Raw genomic sequence first — 21,730 nt, 5'->3', positions numbered from 1 at the left:
TCTTAACTTTCTGAATGTTATTCATTCATATAATGACTATTAATATTCAACATCAAATTGGTGATGTTGCTTAACATTTTCTATATACAGAGCACAAATTCATTGAATATCAGCCGATAGCCAATAGTGTGAAAAATTGCTTATATCGAGCATTACTGATTATATATCGGTGCATCTCTAATATAAAGCGTTGCAGAATATTTCGTAATTAGATTAAAAAGAGACGTTCAATGATGTTAAGCACTCCCACATTTACGTTGGATAAAAGCATCTGCTACGGTAAATGAAATGTAAATGATGTTTCTACCGTACGAACGAAAGCTTCAGATTGTAAATCAGAGCATCAGACTGAGGTCTGGAAGAACGATCTGGATGTGTGACGGCAGTATGGTACATTACAAACGACAGGCGCTTATTAGCAAGCGTGCAACACATGACTGAACTGTTTACGAAAGCCTCTAGAAGCTTCTGCCATTTCACAGCCTGACAGATATAAACCCATGTGAGAGCATCCCTCTCTCTGTGAGACGGGAATCTGCCAGGAGGTTTCATAACGGCTGCCCAGTTGGATTAATTCTGCTCCGGGTGCCAATCCCTCGGCAGGAATCAGAGTTGGCACCAAACAGTCTGGACAGCAATGATAACACAGAGAAACCCAACAACAATATGCACGGACTCCAAAGTGAACTTTCCGCCACACCCATCAACAGCAGGTAAACGCGGAATATTTGCTTGGCAAAAACATTTCCGTCTTAATAAAAGAGGAATTGTTGAGCATCTTGTGTGACTTTCAAACAGCACAGGTCATGCTGAAAGACATTCTGTCAGGCTTGTTTAACTACATTCCAGTGTGTTGATCATCTTCTCTTTCCATGTGAGCGAGACCCGTCATGATCCGAACGTCTGCAAAGAATGCAGGTCTACCACTCTTAAAAATATCAAGTCTTCAGTCATCTTTAAATAGAACTCCTCTGACTGTGAGGTTCTTAAAGGGACAGTTCATGCGATTTTCTTTATCATTTACTCACTCTCGTGTCCTTTCAAACCTGTATGACTTTCTTTCATCTGCAGAGCATAAAGAAGATATTTTGAAGAATGTCGATAACCAAACAACGCTGACTTCCATTGTATGGACACAAAACCACTGAGACATTTCTCAAAATATCTTCTTTTGTGTTCCTTTATAGCAAAAGACTCAGAATAACCCAAAGAAGAAACATTTGAAAGTCTGAAGCCAAATATTCCAGGTTATAATTAAACCAAAGCCAGATGTGAACATACACATCACGCTCCAGACCTACACACTGCTGCCTCCCATGATGCATTTCTACCAAGAAAAGTAATATTATAAAATATTCTTACATTACACATTTCAATAAAAGTGCGCAACGTGCACAGAGAGCGGGGAACGTTGTACCTCTTTGGCTCTCTCGAATTCGTTCTGCAGGGCCTGTTTGGAGATCTCCACCTCGATGATTTTCTGCCTGAGCGTCTCGTTTTCATCCTCGGCCCGTGTGCGCTTGTCCTCCACCGTCTCCAGTTCGTTGTGCAGACGCACAGATACATCTTTGGCCACCTGTGTGTGAGAGAACATGTGATATACTGTATGTCTCAATGACACAGATAGTGCACACGGGAAATGAACACACCTTCAGGTCCTGCTCCAGACCGCGGAGAAGCTCTCCATCAACGTGTCCGGTCTGAGCTGCACGCAAGCTCTTCTGCTCAGCCTTGCGCATGCGATACTGAAGGATCCGGCAGTTCTTGTTGGAACGGTCCAGTTCCCGGCGGAGTTCCTGGAGCTGGTACACTTCCTCCTCCAGGTAGTTGTCTCTGATTTCTTCCATCTCCGCACGCAACTCGTCCACTTCATCCTAAAGCCATTCGAAACGGGATCGGTATCAGAACGCAAAAAAAAGACAAATCACACACACAAAACAGGGCAAAAATGAAAATAAAACTGAATGAGTGAGGATACTGTGTGTAATACATTTTTTAAGACCATGTGTTGTTCCCTAAGTATCAAACACGTGCTTGACAGTCGAGCTACAGGAAATGGAATCAGAATAAAAATCGGTCTTAATCTAATCTGCTTCAATCAGAATAGAAGAATTAACAAGAAAGATTGCAGGCAGGGAAAATCCTGTCATTGGTAAAATGCCAGTTCTGGACTGTAATGGATGACAATCATTTGTAAAGGCTCATTTCTCATTAAACACTCACTACGGCCCAGTGACTTAGTGTAAACGAGATTAAAGAGGAAAAAGAAACACAGAGAGTGAGAACAAGAACAAACACAATGACCTTCACTGAGACGCAACATTCTGCCATGTCATGTACGGATGCTCCGTCAAACTTGAGTTATGAGACACATCTGAACGATCATAGACATACAAGAGATACAGACAAAGAGAGAGAGACAGGGTTAATGAGAGAGAGAGACAGAGAGGTGGGTAGTAAAAGAGAGAAAGCTAGAGACAGAGAGAAAGAAAGAAAGAAAGAACGACAGACAGAGAGAGAGAGAAAGAAAGAAAGAAAGAAAGAAAGAGAGAGAGAGAGAGAGAGAGAAACACAGACAGACAGAGAGAGAGAGAGAGAGAGAGAGAGAGAGAGAGAGAAAGAACGACAGACAGAGCGAAAGAAAAAACGACAGACAGAGAGAGAGAGAGAGAGAGAGAAAGAACGACAGACAGAGAGAGAGAAAGAACGACAGACAGAGAGAGAGAAAGAACGACAGACAGACAGACAGAGAGAGAGACAGAACGACAGACAGAGAGAGAGAAAAAACGACAGACAGAGAGAAAGAAAGAAAGAAAGAAAGAAAGAAAGAAAGAAAGAAAGAAAGAAAGAAAGAAAGAAAGAAAGAACGAGAGACAGAGAGAGAGAAAGAACGACAGCGAGAGAGAGAGAGAGAGAGAGAGAGAGATTTTTCTAAGAAATTAACAAAACAATGAAAAAATTAAATCACCCTCATTAACAGAGCACAAAGCCTCATTATAGCACCATATATGTTCAAACGTAGCAAAGTCTTTAAAGGACTTATAATAATGGAAATCAACCAACACTCTTGATTTTACCAGATTAGAAAACAGAGCTACAACATTCTGATTCACGTTTTGCTCCAATTTCTTTTTTCTGCTTTTGTAAATGGCCAATTTTGCTTGACCAAGAACAAAGTTCAGAAGTTGGCACAGAAATCTCTTCTTCTTTACATATTTAAACCCCAAAATAAACGTCTCCATAGAAAAGGTCTCATTACAACTACCAAAAATGTTGCTAACAGTTAAAAATAAAGGTTGCAACCTACAACAAATCATAAAAGCATGAAATATTGTTTCTCTGTTAAAACAAAACGGACATGTGGAGACAACCTCAGAGTTTAAAATTGAAACAAAAGCATTGACCGCCACAGCACCATGAAGAATTCTCCATTGTAAATCACCTGTTCTCTTAGTCAACGGTGGTTTATACAAAGATCTCCACTCAGGTTTTGTATTATCATCCAATTTAAAAACTTTACGCCAAGGAGTATCAATTTTTTCACTTAAAACCTTTTTGTTAAAAACTAAAACACAACATTTATACAATGATTTGCCAGTACTTAAAAAAAAATCTTTGCACAAAAAAGTAACATTGTCAAAAAAAGGGGAGGTGATCCCTTCCACATTCACTGATAATTCCAGCCTGGGAAAAATGTCTTTAGGGTTTGGAACACAAGATCCTGCACAGTACTTCACCAATAAGTCTACTTCAGATGATTTCAGAACAGCGTTCCATTTCACGAGCAGCTGGGAAGCCAGACGAATGGACCTGATTCCCAATCGCTCAGCCAATGCTGCTGCATTCTTGAAGTCTGGCCCCACAGTGTCCAGTAGCTGACTCAGAGTAGTTAAGTTGCGTGCAATCAGCAACCTACTAAGTCCAGGGGAAGAAAAAAGGGTTGTTAAATCCATCCGAGAGCCACAGATTAAAGGTTCCTCTAGTAACCAGTAAAGAGAAAGAAAAAATTCTGGTCGTTGGACTCCAAAAAGACTCCAGACTTTAAAAATGTTCTTATAAAACCTTGGCAGTGTTGAGGTATCCAACTTTAGAGGGTCCATCAAAAAAAGTGTCTTATCTAGCCCCAGACCAGCAAGACTCTGTAAAATCAAACATGCAACAGCACGCCAACTAAAGTTTGTAGGTCCAGCCAACAGTCTTTGCAGAAACTGCAATCGAAAGGCTGCAATTCTGCTCTGAAGATGGATAAGTCCTTGACCACCTTCCTCCTTGGGCAAAAACAATACACTTTGTGGAACCCAATGTAGTTTATCCCAAAAAAAGTCCACAAGGATAGCTTGGATTTTTGCCAGCAGCTGCAATGGAGGATCTACACAGGCAAACTTGTGCCACAAGGAAGACGCCACCAAATTATTAATAATTAAAACACGCCCTCTATATGACAGTTTTGGAATCAAATGCTTCCATTTTTCCAAACGCCCTTTGACCATTTCAATGACTCCTTCCCAATTTTTCTGTACTACTGTCTCATCACCTAAGAACACCCCCAAATATTTAAAACCCTCTTTTCCCCAACATAAACCAGTAGGCAGTTTTGGTTTCCCACTATCCCAACTTCCTACTAACAATGCATTACTTTTATTCCAATTAATTTTAGCGGAAGATAAATTTTTAAACTCCCCAAGTAATTCTAATAAAGCTAGTATATCACTTTGCTTACTGATCATGATTATTAAATCATCAGCATACGCTGATAGTGAAAAAATACCATTAACCTTTGGCAAAGATATGCCATGGAGTTTCATTCTTAATTGTTGTAGTAATGGTTCTATAGCTAAAGAATAAAGCATACCAGAGAGTGAACACCCCTGTCTAATGCCTCTACAAGCTCCAAAAGGAGCACATAAACCACCGTTCACCTTGAGAATGCTCTGAACGTCACTATAAAGAACTTTTACCTGATCTATAAAACCTTTACAAAAACCAAAGGCTTCCAGTACTCTCCATAAATAGACATGCTCAACACGGTCAAAAGCTTTTTCTTGATCTAGTGATATAAAACCACAATCTAAATTTAAAACCTTAGAGACATGAAGAAGATCTCTGATCAAGGAAACATTGTCAAAAATTGACCTCCCGGGTACACAATATGTCTGGTCAGGATGGATGACCTGATCCACAACTTTTGCTAAACGATTGGCTAAAATTTTAGAAAGAAGTTTGTAATCACTACACAGAAGGGAGACTGGCCGCCAGCACTTGATGTCTGTCAGATCACCTTTTTTGGGTAAGAGCGTGAGGACTGCTCTACGGCAGCTCAACGGCAGAAGCCCACCGGCTAGACTGTCATTCAGCACCTCCAGCAAATCCTCCCCAATTTCAGACCACAAAGACTTATAAAAGTCTACTGGCAAACCATCAATCCCTGGTACTTTACCACACTCCATACCTTGAAGGGCTTCATCCAATTCCCCTTTAGTCAAACCACCTGAAATCTTCCGATTGCCTTCTTTTGACACTTGAGGAAGATTTTCAAAAAAATCACTCTCGTTCCTATAATCAGAACCCAGTTCATCTTTATAGAGAGATTCATAAAAAGTAACTGCTCTCTTGCGAATATCCATGGGGTCAGTCAATAATGTATTAGAATCGGACCGTAGAGCATGAATGGTTTTATTTTGTCCGCTTTTTCTTTCCAAACTAAAAAAAAACTTTGAAGGCACATCCATTTCATTTAAATCTAAAAACCGTGACCTGACCAGAGCACCCTGTGTTTTTACCCCTAATAGGTCAGCGAGTTGAGTTTTCTTGTCTTTTAAACAAGATTCCACACCACTTTGATCTCCAGGCAAGTGAACCAATTCTTGCAGCTTTAAAATTTCAGTCTCTAAGGCATTTAAAGTCAGGGTTGTCTCTCTAGTGACATTCTGAGAATATTGTTGACAAAATTGCTTTATTTGGGCTTTACCAAAATCCCACCATTGTTGCAAGTTTCTAAAAGACTTCTTTGTAGTTTTAAACACATTCCAAAAACGCTTAAAACTTTCTTTAAAACATTTGTCACCTAATAAGCTGGTATTTAAATGCCAGTAAGCACTCCTTGGCTTAACAGAATTTAAAAAAACAGAGCACTGTACCATACTATGATCTGACAGGCATGATGGAGTAATAAAACATCTCTTAACAATACTGCTATGATGCTTAAATACATAAAACCTATCCAATCTTGCCATTGAGATCACATTTTCACGGACATGAGTCCATGTATATTGTTTATGCTCTCCATTAAGCCGTCTCCACATATCATTTAAATCATGTGTTTTTAATAGTTGGACAAGACGTTGACGTGATGGTGAATGAGGTTCAATATGATTTCGGTCTAAATTGGACTCTGTGCAGTTAAAATCACCACCCAAAAATAAATACTCATCAACACTGACATTCTGCAAAACAGAGCACAAAGTATTTAAAAATAACATTCTTTCCACAGCTGAAGTTGGTATATAAACACAAATAAAAACAAAAGTGATATTTTCAAAAGAGGCTCTTATTTTCAAAAGTCTTCCTTTAACAACCTCTTCAACTTGATAAGAATGTGGGGTAAAACTCCTAGCGAATAAAATAGCAACCCCACCGCTAAGCGAGGTACAATGACTCAGAACAGCAACCCCATTCCATTCTACTGCCCAATCAGCAGCATTACTAAGATCACTATGAGTCTCTTGTAACAGCGTAACATCAATTTTCTTCTGGCGAATAACTTCAAATAATTGAGCTCGTTTGTGCATTTTTCTAGCCCCATTCATATTCAGGGTAGCAATATTAACTTCAACCATGCTTAAGAAAAAAAAAATAAAGAAAAAAGAAAAAACATTGCCCAAAAAACCCATCTTATATAAATACATGAAATTAGGCTTTCTCACTGTCCTCATTACTAAACTCAGAGATGAGTTTCCTTACTATCTTTTTCAGTCGATAAATCTCTTTGTTTGTAAAACAACCCTCCATCATGTAACACTTGGTTTTCTCAACAAACTGCCTTGTGTCAGGAAAATATTCATTAATGCGAACCCCTCTCTTATTTTTTGTGGCTCTGAGGAACAGTTTTATGTCCTCGACCTCATAATGACGACCATTAAAATCACTCTGAGAAAGACTGACGCTTGAGTCAGACAATTCATCCTCACTTTCTGTTTCATCTTTATCACTGAACTCAGTTATGTCTGCTTTTTTTGCATGCCTACTTGAAGCCGTGTCTGCACTCTTTCTCTTTAACGGGATTTTAAAACCAGGCTCCCCCATCTCCATTTGTGTATCATCATCTGGTTCAATACCCGTTACCTCCACCAGTTTATTCAGGTTTTCTACACTGGATAAGTTATTTTCAGACGCACACACAATATCACCAGCTTCTACAACCACATGTAAGTCCTCATCAATTTGATTATTCACTGTATGCGACACTTCGCTAGGAACCGATGGCGGTCCTGCTTCTCTGGGTTCATCATGACCCACAGCACCGCCTCTGACAGCGTCGTCGTCAGCTGACGAGTTGTTCAAATTTTTTGCGGGACAAACACGGACTAAATGACCAGCCTGTCCACAATTAAAACATTTCATCTTGTCAGTCGTTACATAAACAATATAATCGTACTCATCAACACGAAAATGTAAAGACACATCTAAATCAGTATCATCATCCATTACCATGTACACGAAACGCCTAAAGGAAACCACATGTTTTAATAATGGCGATCCGCACCCGATCGGGATCTTTTTAACGGGAGATACCAGTTTACCATAACGAGATAAAGCTTTGACTAATATATCGTCACTAAGAAACGGTGGTACATTAGATAATGTAACTTTCTTTGAGGGTGTAGAGAGCGGAAGTACAGGGATAAACAGATCGTCCACAACGATCCCTGTCTCTACCACTTCATTAGCCTTTTCAACAGTGCAGAGGAAGATAACCGTAGCGTTATTCATCCTAGATGCAGACAAGATACTTTCATGTCCTACAACAACACCCACAGCCAAGCAACATTTCTCCACACTGACTGCCGACGCCACTTTCACTCCGTGACGCCGGGTCAGTGAGCCCAGACCCTGTGCTCGCGGGACCGACATGCTCCCGATACAAACGGGTAGCACTCGGCGAAAAACACACTAAACAACCAGCACTAAGAAGAAACGTCAGAGGAAAGAAAAGAAAAAGAAAAAAGCTACTCACAACAAAAAACACCCGCACTCACGCTCCACACGCTCGCCCTCAACAGTCACACCGGAAGTGAGAGAGAGAGAGAGAGAGAGAACGACAGACAGAGAGAGAGAGAACGACAGACAGAGAGAGAGAGAGAGAGAGAGAGAGAGAGAGAAAGAACGACAGACAGAGAGAAAGAAAGAAAGAAAGAAAGAAAGAAAGAAAGAAAGAAAGAAAGAAAGAAAGAAAGAACGAGAGACAGAGAGAGAGAAAGAACGACAGCTAGAGAGAGACAGAGAGAGAGAGAACGACAGACGGAGAGAGAGAGAGAACGACAGACAGAGAGAGAGAGAGAAAGAACGACAGACAGAGAGAGAAAGAAAGAAAGAACGACAGACAGAGAGAGAGAGAGAGAACGACAGACAGAGAGAGAGACAGAAATGAATGAGGCAGCGAGAGATGAGAAGGAAGAGAGAGAGAGAATGACAGACAGAGAGAGGAGAAGAGACGACAGACAGAAAGGAGAAAAAGACAGAAGAGAAAGAAAGAAAGAAAGAGAAGAAAGAAGAAGAAAGAGGAAAGAAAGAAGAAAGAATAGAAGAAAGAAGAAGAGAGAAGCGAAAAAAGAAGAAGAAAGAACGAGAGACGAGATGAGAGAAAGAACGACAGTAGAGAGAGACAGGAAGAGAGAACGAGAAGACAGACAGAGAGAGAGAGAGAACGACAAGACAGAGAGAGAGGAGAGAAGAAACGACAGACAGAGAGAGAAGAAAGACAAGAAGACAGACAGGAGAGGAGAGAAGCACGACAGACAAGAGAGAGAAAGAAAGACGACAGACAGAGAGAGAGAGAAGGACAGACAGAGAGAGAGAGAACGACAGAGACGAGGAGAAGGAAGAAGAACGAGCAGAAGAGAGAGAGAGAGAGAGAAGAAAGAAAGACAGAGAAGGAGAGAGGAGAAGAGAGAGAGAGAGGAGAGAGAGAGAGAGAGAGAGAGAGAGAGAGAGAGAGAGAGAGAGAGAACGACAGACAGAGAGAGAGAAAGAAAGAACGACAGAGCGATAGAGAAAAACACAGACAGACAGAACGAACGAATGAAAGAAAGACACAGCAAAAAACTGTGCGAGGAGTGAGAGATACTTAGTAAAAGCGAGAAAGAAACAGAGAGAGAGAGAGAGCGAGAGAGAGAGAGAGAGAGAGAGAAAGAGAGAGAGAGAGAGAGAGAGAGAGAGAGAGAGAAAGAGAGAGAGAGGGAGGGACATGGTTAGTGAGAAATAGCCAACAAGAGGCAGAAACAGAGCAAGAGAGAAACACAGACACAAACAAAAAGTCAGGTAGAAAAATACAGAGTGAGACAGAAATAAGAGAGATAAACAATCACACACGGTTTGCATGAGGTGTTTGTGTTTGTTGACGTCTCGTGTGCAGATGAAACCATTTCATGCACATCTTCTTTAAGAGATTAACATCGCCTTCAGGGAATACAGCCCAATACAGACAAACTCACAACAATCCTGTTTGTGACAGCACTCCAACATCTTTATCTGACAAATAAAGTATGAAAGTATGAGAGATATTATGCTAAAGTTAGACAAATATTATTATTTTGAAGTGTAAATTCTGTCGCTTATTTAAAAGAGCATTGCATCAGCAGCACAAAGGTCTGGGGTTCGATCCCCAGGGAACAAACAAAAATGGTATAAGATTGAATGCACTGTAAATCACTTTTTAAAAAGTCTGCAAATGCATAATTATAAATGAACAAGAAAAGGAGTGTTCATGCAATAATGCAAACAAATCACAATCACAGCAGGTAAGCCAATAATCCTTGAGTAGAACATCTACACGTTTCCTTACATAAAAATACTAATAAACCGAATAAATTGGCGTGTATATATTGAAATACCATGGTTTAACACCTGATGCCATCCATTTACAATTATAATGTCATGTTCTTAACACTGTAACACAATGCATGCAAATACTAATACTCTGACGATGATCTTCAGTATTTTATTATTTACTTGTTTACATAGAAAGCATCGACTCACCTTGAGGTAGTCATTTTCCGAACGGAGCTCTTCGATTTCCCTTGACAAGTCCTCGTGGATCATGTCCTTCCCTTCCGCTTTGAGTTGTGCTGATTTCGCGGTTTTACCTGACACAGGTGAAGCCTGACACATCCCCGCGGCCGCCGTGCACATCCGCACCCCTGCCACCTGTTCCGCGCGCTCGCTCGACCCCGAGCCGCTGGCCGACTCCGCATCGCTACTGGCGGCCTGAACGAGTCTCTGGTCGTCGGACAGCGGCTCGGACGGACAATCGGACAAATCCGAGCTGCTGTCCGTCTGGCAAACCCGCCCGGTGGGGACGCGTATCGGGGACCCGGCGGCGCCGTGAGAAAGCGGAGCCAGCCTTCCTTTGCTTTTGGCGATCTGCGGAGCGGTGTCCACCTTGCAGGCCGGTTTCGGTTCGGATGCTGCATGTTGAGTGACCTTAACTGCCTTTTTTGCTGCCGAGGGCTTGATGTTGCTTTTGGCAGGTGCTGGTTTGTCCTTCGCGCCCGGGGCGGCGCGTCTCGGGACGCGGCTTTGAGACGTTACCGACGCCGCGGTCGCGTGCTGCTTGCTGAATTTGGGTGATTTTGGCACGATTTGCTTGGCCGACCGGGAGTGGACATCCTTTAGAACGGGTCTGGCAGGGGACGGTGCGCGGTTTAACCTCTTCTTTTCCACCTGAGGATGAGGATGATGGCTCTGCGGTTTGGTGTCGGAGCCATTGGGGCTCTCCATTATATGAGCTCCGCACCGGCGAGAGGAGAACGACGGTACCGATAACGAACCCTGAGCCCGGAGAGACAACAACTCTGACGGATGGGTCCGGTAGCGCGCATCACTCCAGATGGATGCGCACCCGTAATTCACTTCCCAACAGCCATTGCCGAGCTGCGCTTTCAGGCGGAATACGGTGGATGTTGTGTTGTCAGGCGAGAATCTCCGTGATTTTGTGCGTTAATTCAATCCATGAGTCCACATCCCGTTGGATTAGAATGTTCCCATCTCCCGCTGTCCCTTCTGCCTCCTGACCGCCTCTCCTCCCCCATCTGACGGGAAAAATCTGCAGCCGCTGCGCTCTGACCGCCGCCGTCTCGGGTCTAGTGAAGCGCATGCGCTTGTTTTTCTACACACAGATAGGGAACGCGCCCACGCCCCTCCTCGCTCTACGGTAACGGTAGGCACGCTTGAGTACGCGTGGACCGAAGGGACGCGACGACGCGTCAGTTTTACGCCAAATGTAAAACAAGTACAACGTAAATCATAAAATTTTAAACACATTAGCTACAAATACACGGGGAAGCAGAGAAATGAAATCAAAAGCATCTGAATTACAATACAAATACATTATTCTACGTTTTCGAGTTCTTTGCTTGCGACTTTAAATGAATCGATCTTAATAAAATGAAGTCTGGATTAACAATAGTAAACATGTCTGTAGTAAAACCATGGTTAATTTTCGACCGTCCATGCAGTAGTCGTGTGTAGTTTAAAGTCCCAGTGAAAATAACAATGACAATTCTTATTTTTTCATGAAATATTGCAGCGTTTATAGTAAATAGCTCATCAATGTGGATCATTTTCTTTTTAAAATTCATGTACCCTCATAATCTTCAGTTAAAATCTTAAAATGCACTTCCGCCCTGAAATGACTATCCATCTCAAATGGCGTAAACTAGACGGCTTGGCCGGAGCATCCGTTAACTCCTCCCTTCAACTGTCAGTCTGCTGCCAGTTTCATTTCAAAATCAATGCCATAGTTGTTTTTACACATCCAATCAATTCGCAGTGAAAAACGCAAGCCACGCCCAATAATTTTCTCCTTTGAATTTACTTTTCGCACGGAAATGTGTCAGAATACGGAAGTAAAAACAACTGCAACTTCCGGGTCACGGGGACTTTAAGTCAATTTGGTTGGATCAAGATGGCGGCATACACTAAACATTAAAAACAAAGTGCCAACGCAGTAGCACACCAAACAATTTCTCTTAAATAGATGATTAAATGTCTACCAATTAGCTTTCTAATAACTTGCTGCAGATAGAAATCAGTGAAATCAGCTTCTTAGACCTGGCATTCATTGCATCAATTGTCACTTCCCAAAATCTCGAGATCACTATTAACAACTTTGTGAAACGTTTATGTGGCCGAACACCATATTTTCAAGATTTTGAGGAAAGTTCACACCTGTTCCCGAAGAAACACTACCTGCACCATGGTCTCACTGTGTCACGTCACGTGACCCGTAACTTACATACGTTCACCCAGGGCGGCGATGGGGTTACAGCCAGGCCCGAATATTTTTAGTAAAGCACTGAATGTTTTTATTACCATGTCGTGTACAAATAGCGTTAACATTTCAGAATTTGGTCACTGCTCGGCGCCCGCGTGGCCTCATGGGATAGGCTATTAGCGTACACGCGCTTATATGAATTCCTGCAGAAACAGAAAACTGGAACGTTACGGTTATTTCTGGTCTACAGTTTTAAAATACTTGCTTGTAGATTTTTTTGCATAGTTTTTAGAAAAAACATTTACATTTGTATTTGCAGTCAAGTCGGGATACCTGCCCCACATCTGTCCAAAATGAAAAAAACTGAATGTAAACAGAACAATTCTCATTTTTAATAAACGAACACTATCAATATTGTGATTCTGCGCTTAAGAATAAAAAATATAGAATAAATGCATTTTTTCTTAAAATGTGGGGGAGGGTGTCGATCTGTATGCAGCATCAAAGTGGCAGAATTGGCAGGTAATCAAGAAAAGCATTATTTATATTTAAATATGTTTGCTTTTTAAAGACATAAGATAAAAAATAAAATAGGATTAAATAGTGTAATAATTACATAATTTGGTAATATGCTCATTTTATATCGCAGTTCTCTTTAATGATTATCCAATAGCGCCATCATTCTGTTAAATAAAGCAGTGCACATACAAAACATCCTGTAATACAAAAATGGACTCTAAAAAGTCAGGTAAAGTTTATGTAAACAGATAAGCAAAGCACCACAGATCTGTGTAATAAATATAGATCTTTATTTGCACGTCATTAGTTTAAGAATGCCACAAGTTATAAATACACAAAACTGTTTAAACATGCCAAACTGTTTCAAAGACCTAAACATCAACTTATTAGTACAAACTCCGCAATGCTATCAGGATCCATTTGATCTTTTTGTTTTTGCAATGTTAATACCGAAGTCGGCCGAGGGAGTCGAGATAAAAGACTATTCTGTACAAAATAAAAATTCATAATGGCAACATGTTTTGCTAGACTAAGGAAACCCTACAGAGTTGTAAAGTGAAAGCTGGATTGAATGAATAATTTCAGAAGAACAGAAGAAAAAATTAACAGTTTCTCTACTGACTACATAAACAAGAAACTAAAAAGACAAAAGGTCTGTTTAAATTATTTTGTTGCAAAAAAGGTTAAAGCTTTATAAAGTAAAAATCTGCCAATTGTGCTGAGAAAGCAAATAGCACTTGGTGAAACAGACTGTTTTGTCAGAGTATCTTACAAAGTTCTAAAATGGCACAAGCCTTCAAACATGAACATTGTGAGGTTAGTACACGTTCCATAATACTGTAAAAAAAAAACATTTTAAGCCTTACAGTTAGAAGAAAAATCTGACAAATAAAAGTAGTTCAATTCAACGTAGGAGCAACTGGGCTATTTTAGAATAACAAAGAAAAGAAAAATCAGATTTTAATATCAGTAATACTCAGATATTAATCCCTCAAATACAAAAAACAGACGCGGACATATTTGTTGTTGTTGTTGTTTAGTATAACACTGGTTTCTGACAGGCACATACTGAAACACAGCATAAACACACACACCACACTTCAGTTTGTTTGTATTAAAATGAACCTCACTCATATTTCACCCTCAAATTAACAGAAAAAATATTTATTATGACTATAGAAACTATTTTTGCTGCGACACTAATTTAATCACAATTAGCACAAATCTCACGAACAAAATGTGCAAAAATAATGAATATCTAAATAAAATGTAATTTTTATTTATTTATTTTGGAGTGAAATATGACCGACTCATGTCATGTGAGATTATCCCAATATGAAACACAATGTCTTTTTTTGTCGAGGCACAGTGACACTGTCAACACTCCTCATTTTCTACAACGGTTCCATTAAAAGCTGCAAAATATTCCCACAAACTCACAGAAGCCACATCTGTCAACCAATCAAATTCTATACCTATCCCATAACTGCAGTCCTTCATCTCTGCAGCCAATCCACATAACTCAACGTCTGCAGCAGTAATGTAAATGTAACAGAGTCAGTGGTTCTTCAGTAACACTAAGGCATGATGATGTTAACTAATGAGTGTTGTACTTTAGTTAGTAACACTGAAACAGTATCAAAACAATTCTCTCAAATGTCCTTTTTATCCTTCATCATGCTCTCCGTGGAGAATAGCCCTTTCGAAGTGAGCAGTTCAGTTCCACGTTCCAACGACTTGGAAACCCAGTAAAGCACTCTTTTTCATTCTACTAAAGTCAAACAGCATCAATAGTATTACTAAGCAACAAGCTCTGGAACTACAGATGGCAAATGATAACATTAATCTATGTGCACAGGCTTTTCATTAACGTTCAGCTGTTCGTAAACTACCTACGAACGGATTGTAGTGCAAAACACACATGCACAAAAACAAGTCATCCGCTCAAAAACAATAACACTGATTGAATGTAATGCATAAAGACGTCAACACGACCACGCTGGTGATTCAAAATAAGGAAAATGAACCACTATGGATACACTTGGCATGAAATGATACCCATTTTGCTTTTCAAAAGAGCTGACGATCAGCGCTTGATTTATTGATCTGGTATTAGTGAGGAAATCTTAATAAGATGAAGATGAATAGGGTGGAGTATCCGTCATCAAATAGCAATGCTTTTGTGTTTCCCGTCTCTAATTAAATCATATGCAAATGAGATCTGATAAGTGTTCCAATCATCCGTGTCTGTGACACGTCTGCGGTGGTCTCCGACAGGGAAAGGCACGTGTCGGAAAAATGCACTCCTGTGCTTCCCAGAAATGAGGTAGTGCAAGTATGGGCCATCGGGAATCAATGTGTGCATGTGATGATACCACGTTCCATGCTGACATCTAGAAGTACCAAAATATAGAATACATGACACAATCTACCGTTTATTTACCGCGCGAGATGATTATATGCTTGGCTTTCGTCTCGCTCCATATGAGTTGGAGTCTCTCGTCATGAGCGTTTCGCTCTCTGGTGGCGGAAGGCTGTAACAGTGCGTGTTGGGTTATGAACGTGAAGGAGGTGTCGGGATTCTCAACAGCAGCGCATGCGAGGAGGAGGAAACTCTGGTGGAATATCGGGTTCGGGCTGAAGGGACAGGACACTGTTGGACAGCTCTCTGATGGGGACTTCAAGTGGCATCTGTGGAAAAAAAAAAAAAGAGTATTTAGGAAGTGTAAAAGAATCACGACACTAGGTTGTTTAGTGCTATAATACAGAGACTGTCTGATGTAGACAAAGGTTGTTCCAAACAGCAAGCTTTATTGTGACATTTCGATGCTCCTGGGCTAGAATAATCACAAAGTAGGTCTGGATCTTTAGGACAAAAAGTATTATATTACATTGTTTAAAACAAGTCAAAAGAACATGACTTTTCCATTTAAAAGACTTATGGGTAACAAATGGCACTTATCTTGCAGTGTTTATACAAAACTGTGTAATAACGTTATGGACTCACACTCACCTTACTCAAAATGTCATCCACTAGTTTCAGAAAGATCTCATCCACGTTGAAGTTATCCTTGGCACTCGCTTCACAGAAACGCATTCCCGATATCCGTGAAGCAAACTAACAATAGGCAAAAATGTAATGTTCAAATATTCATGTTTTTGAAAAATATACAGTACTGTGTAAAAGTCTTAGCCATGTTAGTATTTTTACCCCCCAAAATGGTTTAAAGCCAGTTATTTACATCTTTTGCTGTAGTGTGTCGGTAGGAAATATTTAGTTTACATTTCCAAACATTCCTTTTGCCATTATTTGTAATAATCCAGTGAGATTATTGTATGCACAAGAACTGTGACAACAGCCAGAGCCCCACCATCATCGAGTCGTGTCTATAATTATTACATGAAGAAAGAGAAAAAACTGAGACTGACTAAATCCAGAAGAACTTTGGCAATGTTTCCAAGACTAACTGTTTTAAAACCATTTTTGGGGGTAAAAATACTAACTTGCCCAAGACTTTTGCACAGTACTGTGTGCAAGCATTTGTTGAGTGTTACATGCAGAATTAAAAAAATTGTCAGGTTGTAAAATGAATTTCAAACTATCGCTCTCATCTTTCCCATTATTTTATGTAGACGGAAATTATATGAATTCACTAGCTCACCCAAAAATGAAAATTCTTTCATAATTTACTTATCTTCATGTCACCCCAAACCTGTATGCCTTTATTTCTTCTGCACAACACGAAAGAAGATATTTCGAAGAAAGGTGGTAACCAAACAACATTGAACCCTAGTGACTTCTATTGTATGAACACAAAACCACTGAGACTCATTTTGAACGACATGAGGATGAATAAATGACAGAACCTTTAACTTTCTGATTCTCACCCTCTCAGCTTGCTGTCGTGAGATGATGCGATCAGATTCACAGTCCAACTTGTTTCCAACCAATAAGAGTTCAGCATCCTCTGAAGCATACTGCACAGAAACACAAGAACCACCGTACATAAAGAATAATCCGCTTCACAGCACAACATCAATAATCTGTCATTTCGAGGACCTTGTCGATCATTTTCATCCATTTGGGCAGGTCATCATAGGTTTCCTGTTTGGTGATGTCATAGACCAGAACGATGCCTTTTGCACCACGGTAATACGCTGAAGTGATGCTGTTAAACCTCTCCTGACCCGCTGTGTCCCTGAAAATGTATTAGTATTACTGTCATATATCATGTGTGTAATTTGTATTGTTTTTAAGACACCTTGAGTGCAAACACAAAAGTGAAATGATACAGAAAACCGGCACTTAGATTAGCATTTATTCAGATATTAACTGGACAAAAAGACAAAAGAGCTAAACTACAGTGGGGTCCAGAGTCTGAGACCACTTTAGAATGATGGGACTCAAATGTAGTTTAAATTACAAAAAAAAAACAGAAGGGTATTCTGACACAAAATAATTAAAATAAGTGATTGCTATAATGTAAAATGAATTATATATTTAAGACTGCAATCTATTTATAGATCATAAATCGAATCGAAGCAAATGTGTGACATTTATGATCTACTTTGTACAAAAGGCTTATTTTCTCGCTTCTGTTGAAGCACAGGATTCTCTCACATCCTCACATCACAGCCAAGTACTATGACATTCTTAAATTGTTAATGTTTCAGTGACACTTTTTAGTCATAAAAAATTATTTGTGAAAAAAAACGTATTACAAGAAGATTTAAACACAAAACAGAAGCATTTGTATTAGTGGTCTCAGACTTTTGGACCCCACAGTAAATGGCAATTAAAGATCAGTGTTGTAGACACACGCACAACCAAAGGGTTTGTGAGGAAGCAAGCACACAATGTTTGAGGCTTGATTTGCTATGGAAATGAAGAATGAAATGATTTTCAAATGAAGTTTTTACTTCTATAATCAGACACAAATGAAAGAGTATTCGACAAGACAAAATCTGAAGTGACACATTGTTGCAGACCAGGGGGTTAAAAAAAGTAAAAGGGATCTGTGAAGAAAAAGTAAAGGTGTTTTACGGGATGGCATGTTAATGCATTTAAACCAAATATTATAAAAACACAAAGAGAGAAAACAGTAGAAATCAAAAATCAAATTCCCAATTTGTCTTTTAGGAGAGCTTGTTATTTCCGGAAACAAGTCAAAGATTTTTTCTGAATATCACTGTATGTAATTCTTTATTTTTACTGTACCTTATTTACCCTAGTCTGGCTGCATTTTTCCAAAACAGGATGTGACGTCACAAAGAAAGTCGGTCAATGAGCAGTTAAGATGGACAGTGACATAGCCGAGCACGCTGGGTAGCTGGATGTGAGTAGACGCGTGTTACAGACGAAACATCTGCAGACATGCGGTGTAAGACAAGCCAGTTCAAAGGGGTCATATGGAAAAATAATGATAATGTGGGTGATAGTTCGAGATTTGAGCCTAGTTTACACTACTTTAGAATAGAACCGCACTGGACAGAACCAAATTAAATAGAACTGTATGTAACATAACCATATAATAGAATACAACATGAACAGAAACAAATAGAATAGAATAAAACAGGACCACAGAATAGAATTGTATAGAATGGAGTCGAAAAGAACTGAACAGAACTCTACAGAACAAAAACAAATAGAATAGAAAAAGAATAGAACTTAGCAAAAAGAACATAACACCGTAGAATCACACAGAATTAAAACATATAAAATAACCAAACCGAATCGAATAAATTAAATCCAAGCCAAACAAGAACAGAAGTGTTTAAAATAAGACAATAGAACCAAACAGAACAGATGGGGAATATAGGCTATATGTTAGAGAGACCTCTAAACCTGTTTAAGTGTTACCAATGGTTAACTGTACACAACACAAGCGCAGAATGAATCTCAGCCACGGATGGAAGACGACATGTAAACGTCTGCTCTGTAACATCTGACTTCTGCTGAGCGTGTTCATCTCATGTGCCTCTGAGACACAGGAAGTGACATGCTGCTCTGAGTCAATGTCATTTCCTCTTTACTTACCAGATCTGGAGCCGGATCTTTTTTCCTCTCAGCTCTACCGTTTTGATTTTAAAATCCACACCTTTAACAACACAAACAAGACAGATAAAAATAAGCAAGCGGAAAACATGAGAATGAAAGACACAAGGTCTGCTTGTTGTTTAAAAGACAACACACAGCTCAATAACTGCAGTTTCATCTTAAAAGCCTCAAAGTTTACTGTGTGTAATGAACTGTGTGTATTGCTTGACGGAAGAGTTGTTTATTGTGTTTATGGTAATGTCATTCTTTACAGAATATATAAGCTTATAAAGGTTGTAAAAGCTATTTTGTACAGGCCTGTAAAAACTTCAGGACTAAAAACGGCTTTGTATACATTCATAAAAAAATATTTTCATAAAATGTTAATAAAAGCTGTTAATGAAAAACACCTCTTCGGGATGTTCACAAAACATGAATTGTGGTAAAAAAAACACAGTGATGCACATCCACTTGTGGTTTATTATTTTAGCATCATGAGTAAAATTGTTGTGGAGCAAACAAATTCTGTCTTTAAATAACATTAAGTAATATCCAAGGCAAACTAAAGCTAATAACTTTCACAATCGTGACAAAGCATAAAACCAAGCATGTCACAGCAGCTGTGTCTGGTTATTCTGGGACACTGGGTTAGACTGCAACTAACCTGACCTTAAAGCCGGTCATGAGCAATAATATCACCATATCAGTTTTCACATGCATCCCACACATGCATCCAGTATGAATGTACGGGTTAACATCTCTTGTTTACTACAAATATGCTTCAATACTGTTGTTTATTTGAACAAGAACTCACAATACAACATTGCAAATCTGAAATTGAATCTTGCCACTGTTTACATAACAACTAGCTCTATGGTTTAAAGAGACAGTTCACCCATGAATGAAAATGATATGATCATGTACTCCCCCTCATGTCATTTCAAACATATGTGACGTTCTTCAGCAGAACACAATAGACGATATTTTGAACAATGTTGATAATCAAACCACACCCACATTTGACTTCCATGATAAGAACACAAAACCACTGAGACATTTCTCAAAATATCTTCTTTTGTGTTTCACTGAAGAAAGATTTATTCACATGAGGGTGAATAAATGATGACAGAATTTGTTCGTTTTGGGTGAATGATTAACTACTCTTAAAAAAAATAACCATGGTTTTACTATGGTACCCACAGTTTCACCTTTATTTACAGTAAATCTATATAGTAATCACAAATTTACTATCATCTCATCATTTGTCTAAACATATAGTTTTAGAATTAAATTTGTATTAAAATTATGGTAATACAAAAACGGCTACTTGATTACTTGTCAAATATTATCTATACTGTTTACTAATTGTTATATAGTTAATTATAAATGTTTTAGTGCTTATCTATACTAAACTGTGATTTCTTGATGAATTGTACGTACTGTCAATGCATAACAGCTAAGCAGAAAGATGATAAACAATTAAACTGGTAAGTTAGTCTGTTCAGACCGACAGCTTCAGGCAACTTTATTTCTTACCCACAGTTGACTTGCACGCCTCGCAGAAGGTGTCGTCCGTGAACCTCTCCATCAGGCTGGTCTTCCCCACGCCGCGGGAGCCGATAATGATCACCTGCAGTTTGAAATCAGCGGCTCTGGGTGGCATCTTCCTGCGGCGCTGCGACGCTCCCACAGCGGGTGAGCCGCCGCCGGCCCTCCGCTGGACACCGTATCCCGAATCCATCCGCCGCTAACAGCCCGTCCACATCTGACACACGCCCGAGGGTGTTAAACACGCGCAAAGAAACTTTTAGTAACTTTACAGCTGCTTTTCGGCTGAGTTTGGTTAAGTTTTAATCTCCTCACTCAGTTGTTGTCCTGCGCTGGGAATACGAGAGCGGAGGTGACGTCACCGGCGCGACTTCCTGTTCAGACGCATTCCGAAGGAAGCGCCAGAATTCCCTTTGGGATCAAATTTGAAGATTCATCTTCTATTCTAATAAGATTATTTAAGTCTACTTTAAAATTACGAATACAATTATTAATGAAATGTATCCTGTTAATTCCTCCATTTCTAAGTGTTTCGACACTGTCGACTCGAAGAAACTTCGAAAAGCTGTTTATGTATCTATTTTATTTATTGTAATATAAATAATCATTTCTGGGCTGTTTTCATTTTATATTTAGCCCCACAAAAGTATATATATATACATTTCCTATTATGAAAACGATCAGTTAGCTTGAATGTTGCCAGCTTTACTAGTATTGCATGTAAAACTCTGATTTATACACAACAACAATAAAACATACCAGATTTTTGTTGCTTTAAGAGTTTACTTAAAATCTGGTTCAAATTGAATAGCCTATACATCTCTATTTAAGTAAATCTCTTATTTCACTTTTTACGTCAGTGCTACCGTATTTGAGTTGAATGTGTTCCTTGTTCATGTTTGTACTTATAATGCAAAAAGGAAAAATAAATAATGTTGCGTTTGGCATTTCAAAAACGTGTTCTTGACTAAATAATAAAGAAACCTACATCGAATAAATACATATAATTAATATGCATGAATAAGTAATTATGTGAATACATGATGCAAATGTTAATGTAGCATTATAAACATCCATAATATAAATAAAAGAGTATAATGTGTGTGTGTGTGTGTGTGTGTGCGTGCGTGCGTGCG

The 21,730-nt window shown here is 39.3% G+C and overlaps 2 protein-coding genes across 5 annotated transcripts in view; both read right to left on the bottom strand.

Moving 5' to 3' along the window:
• LOC130554525 (microtubule cross-linking factor 1) overlaps nt 1–11,438 on the bottom strand; it is a 67,046-nt gene extending 55,608 nt beyond the window's left edge. Inside the window, exons 1-3 of one of the 4 annotated variants that reach the window (XM_057334240.1) lie at nt 10,255–11,438; nt 1,650–1,874; nt 1,418–1,576 (exon numbers count right to left, since the gene is read on the bottom strand). In XM_057334240.1, coding sequence (XP_057190223.1) covers nt 1,418–1,576; nt 1,650–1,874; nt 10,255–10,995 — 1,125 coding nt within the window. In that variant the 5' untranslated portion in view covers nt 10,996–11,438. The remainder of the gene's footprint in view (nt 1–1,417; nt 1,577–1,649; nt 1,875–10,254) is intronic. The other 3 variants (XM_057334242.1, XM_057334243.1, XM_057334244.1) reach the window with 3 other exon arrangements.
• Nucleotides 11,439–13,282: 1,844 nt separating this feature from the next.
• On the bottom strand, nt 13,283–21,584 carry rab12 (RAB12, member RAS oncogene family). Its single transcript, XM_057334246.1, has 7 exons — nt 20,910–21,584; nt 20,583–20,811; nt 19,047–19,107; nt 17,070–17,208; nt 16,898–16,987; nt 16,023–16,127; nt 13,283–15,700 (listed from the first exon to the last, which is right to left on the bottom strand). The coding sequence occupies exons 2-7, from the start codon at nt 20,785–20,787 to the stop codon at nt 15,593–15,595; spliced, it is 708 nt and encodes a 235-aa protein (XP_057190229.1). The 5' UTR covers nt 20,788–20,811; nt 20,910–21,584; the 3' UTR covers nt 13,283–15,592.
• Between the last annotated feature and the right edge of the window lie 146 nt (nt 21,585–21,730).

Source organism: Triplophysa rosa, linkage group LG5 (assembly GCF_024868665.1).
Source record: "Triplophysa rosa linkage group LG5, Trosa_1v2, whole genome shotgun sequence".
In the NCBI taxonomy this organism is placed as follows: Eukaryota; Metazoa; Chordata; class Actinopteri; order Cypriniformes; family Nemacheilidae; genus Triplophysa; species Triplophysa rosa.
The sequence above is the reverse complement of the archived record's forward strand: the minus strand, read 5'-3'. Positions and strand labels throughout refer to the sequence as shown.

What these genes read in the sequence shown, in the direction of transcription:
- rab12 (XM_057334246.1), bottom strand. Translation starts at nt 20,787, where the DNA reads ATGGATTCGGGATACGGTGTCCAGCGGAGGGCCGGCGGCGGCTCACCC. An exon ending in CACGACAGCAAGCTGAGAGG is followed by an intron (nt 16,128 to 16,897) that starts GTGAGAATCAGA and finishes GCCTATTGTTAG; the next exon opens with TTTGCTTCACGGATATCGGG. An exon ending in TGGATGACATTTTGAGTAAG is followed by an intron (nt 15,701 to 16,022) that starts GTGAGTGTGAGT and finishes TTTTTTCCACAG; the next exon opens with ATGCCACTTGAAGTCCCCAT.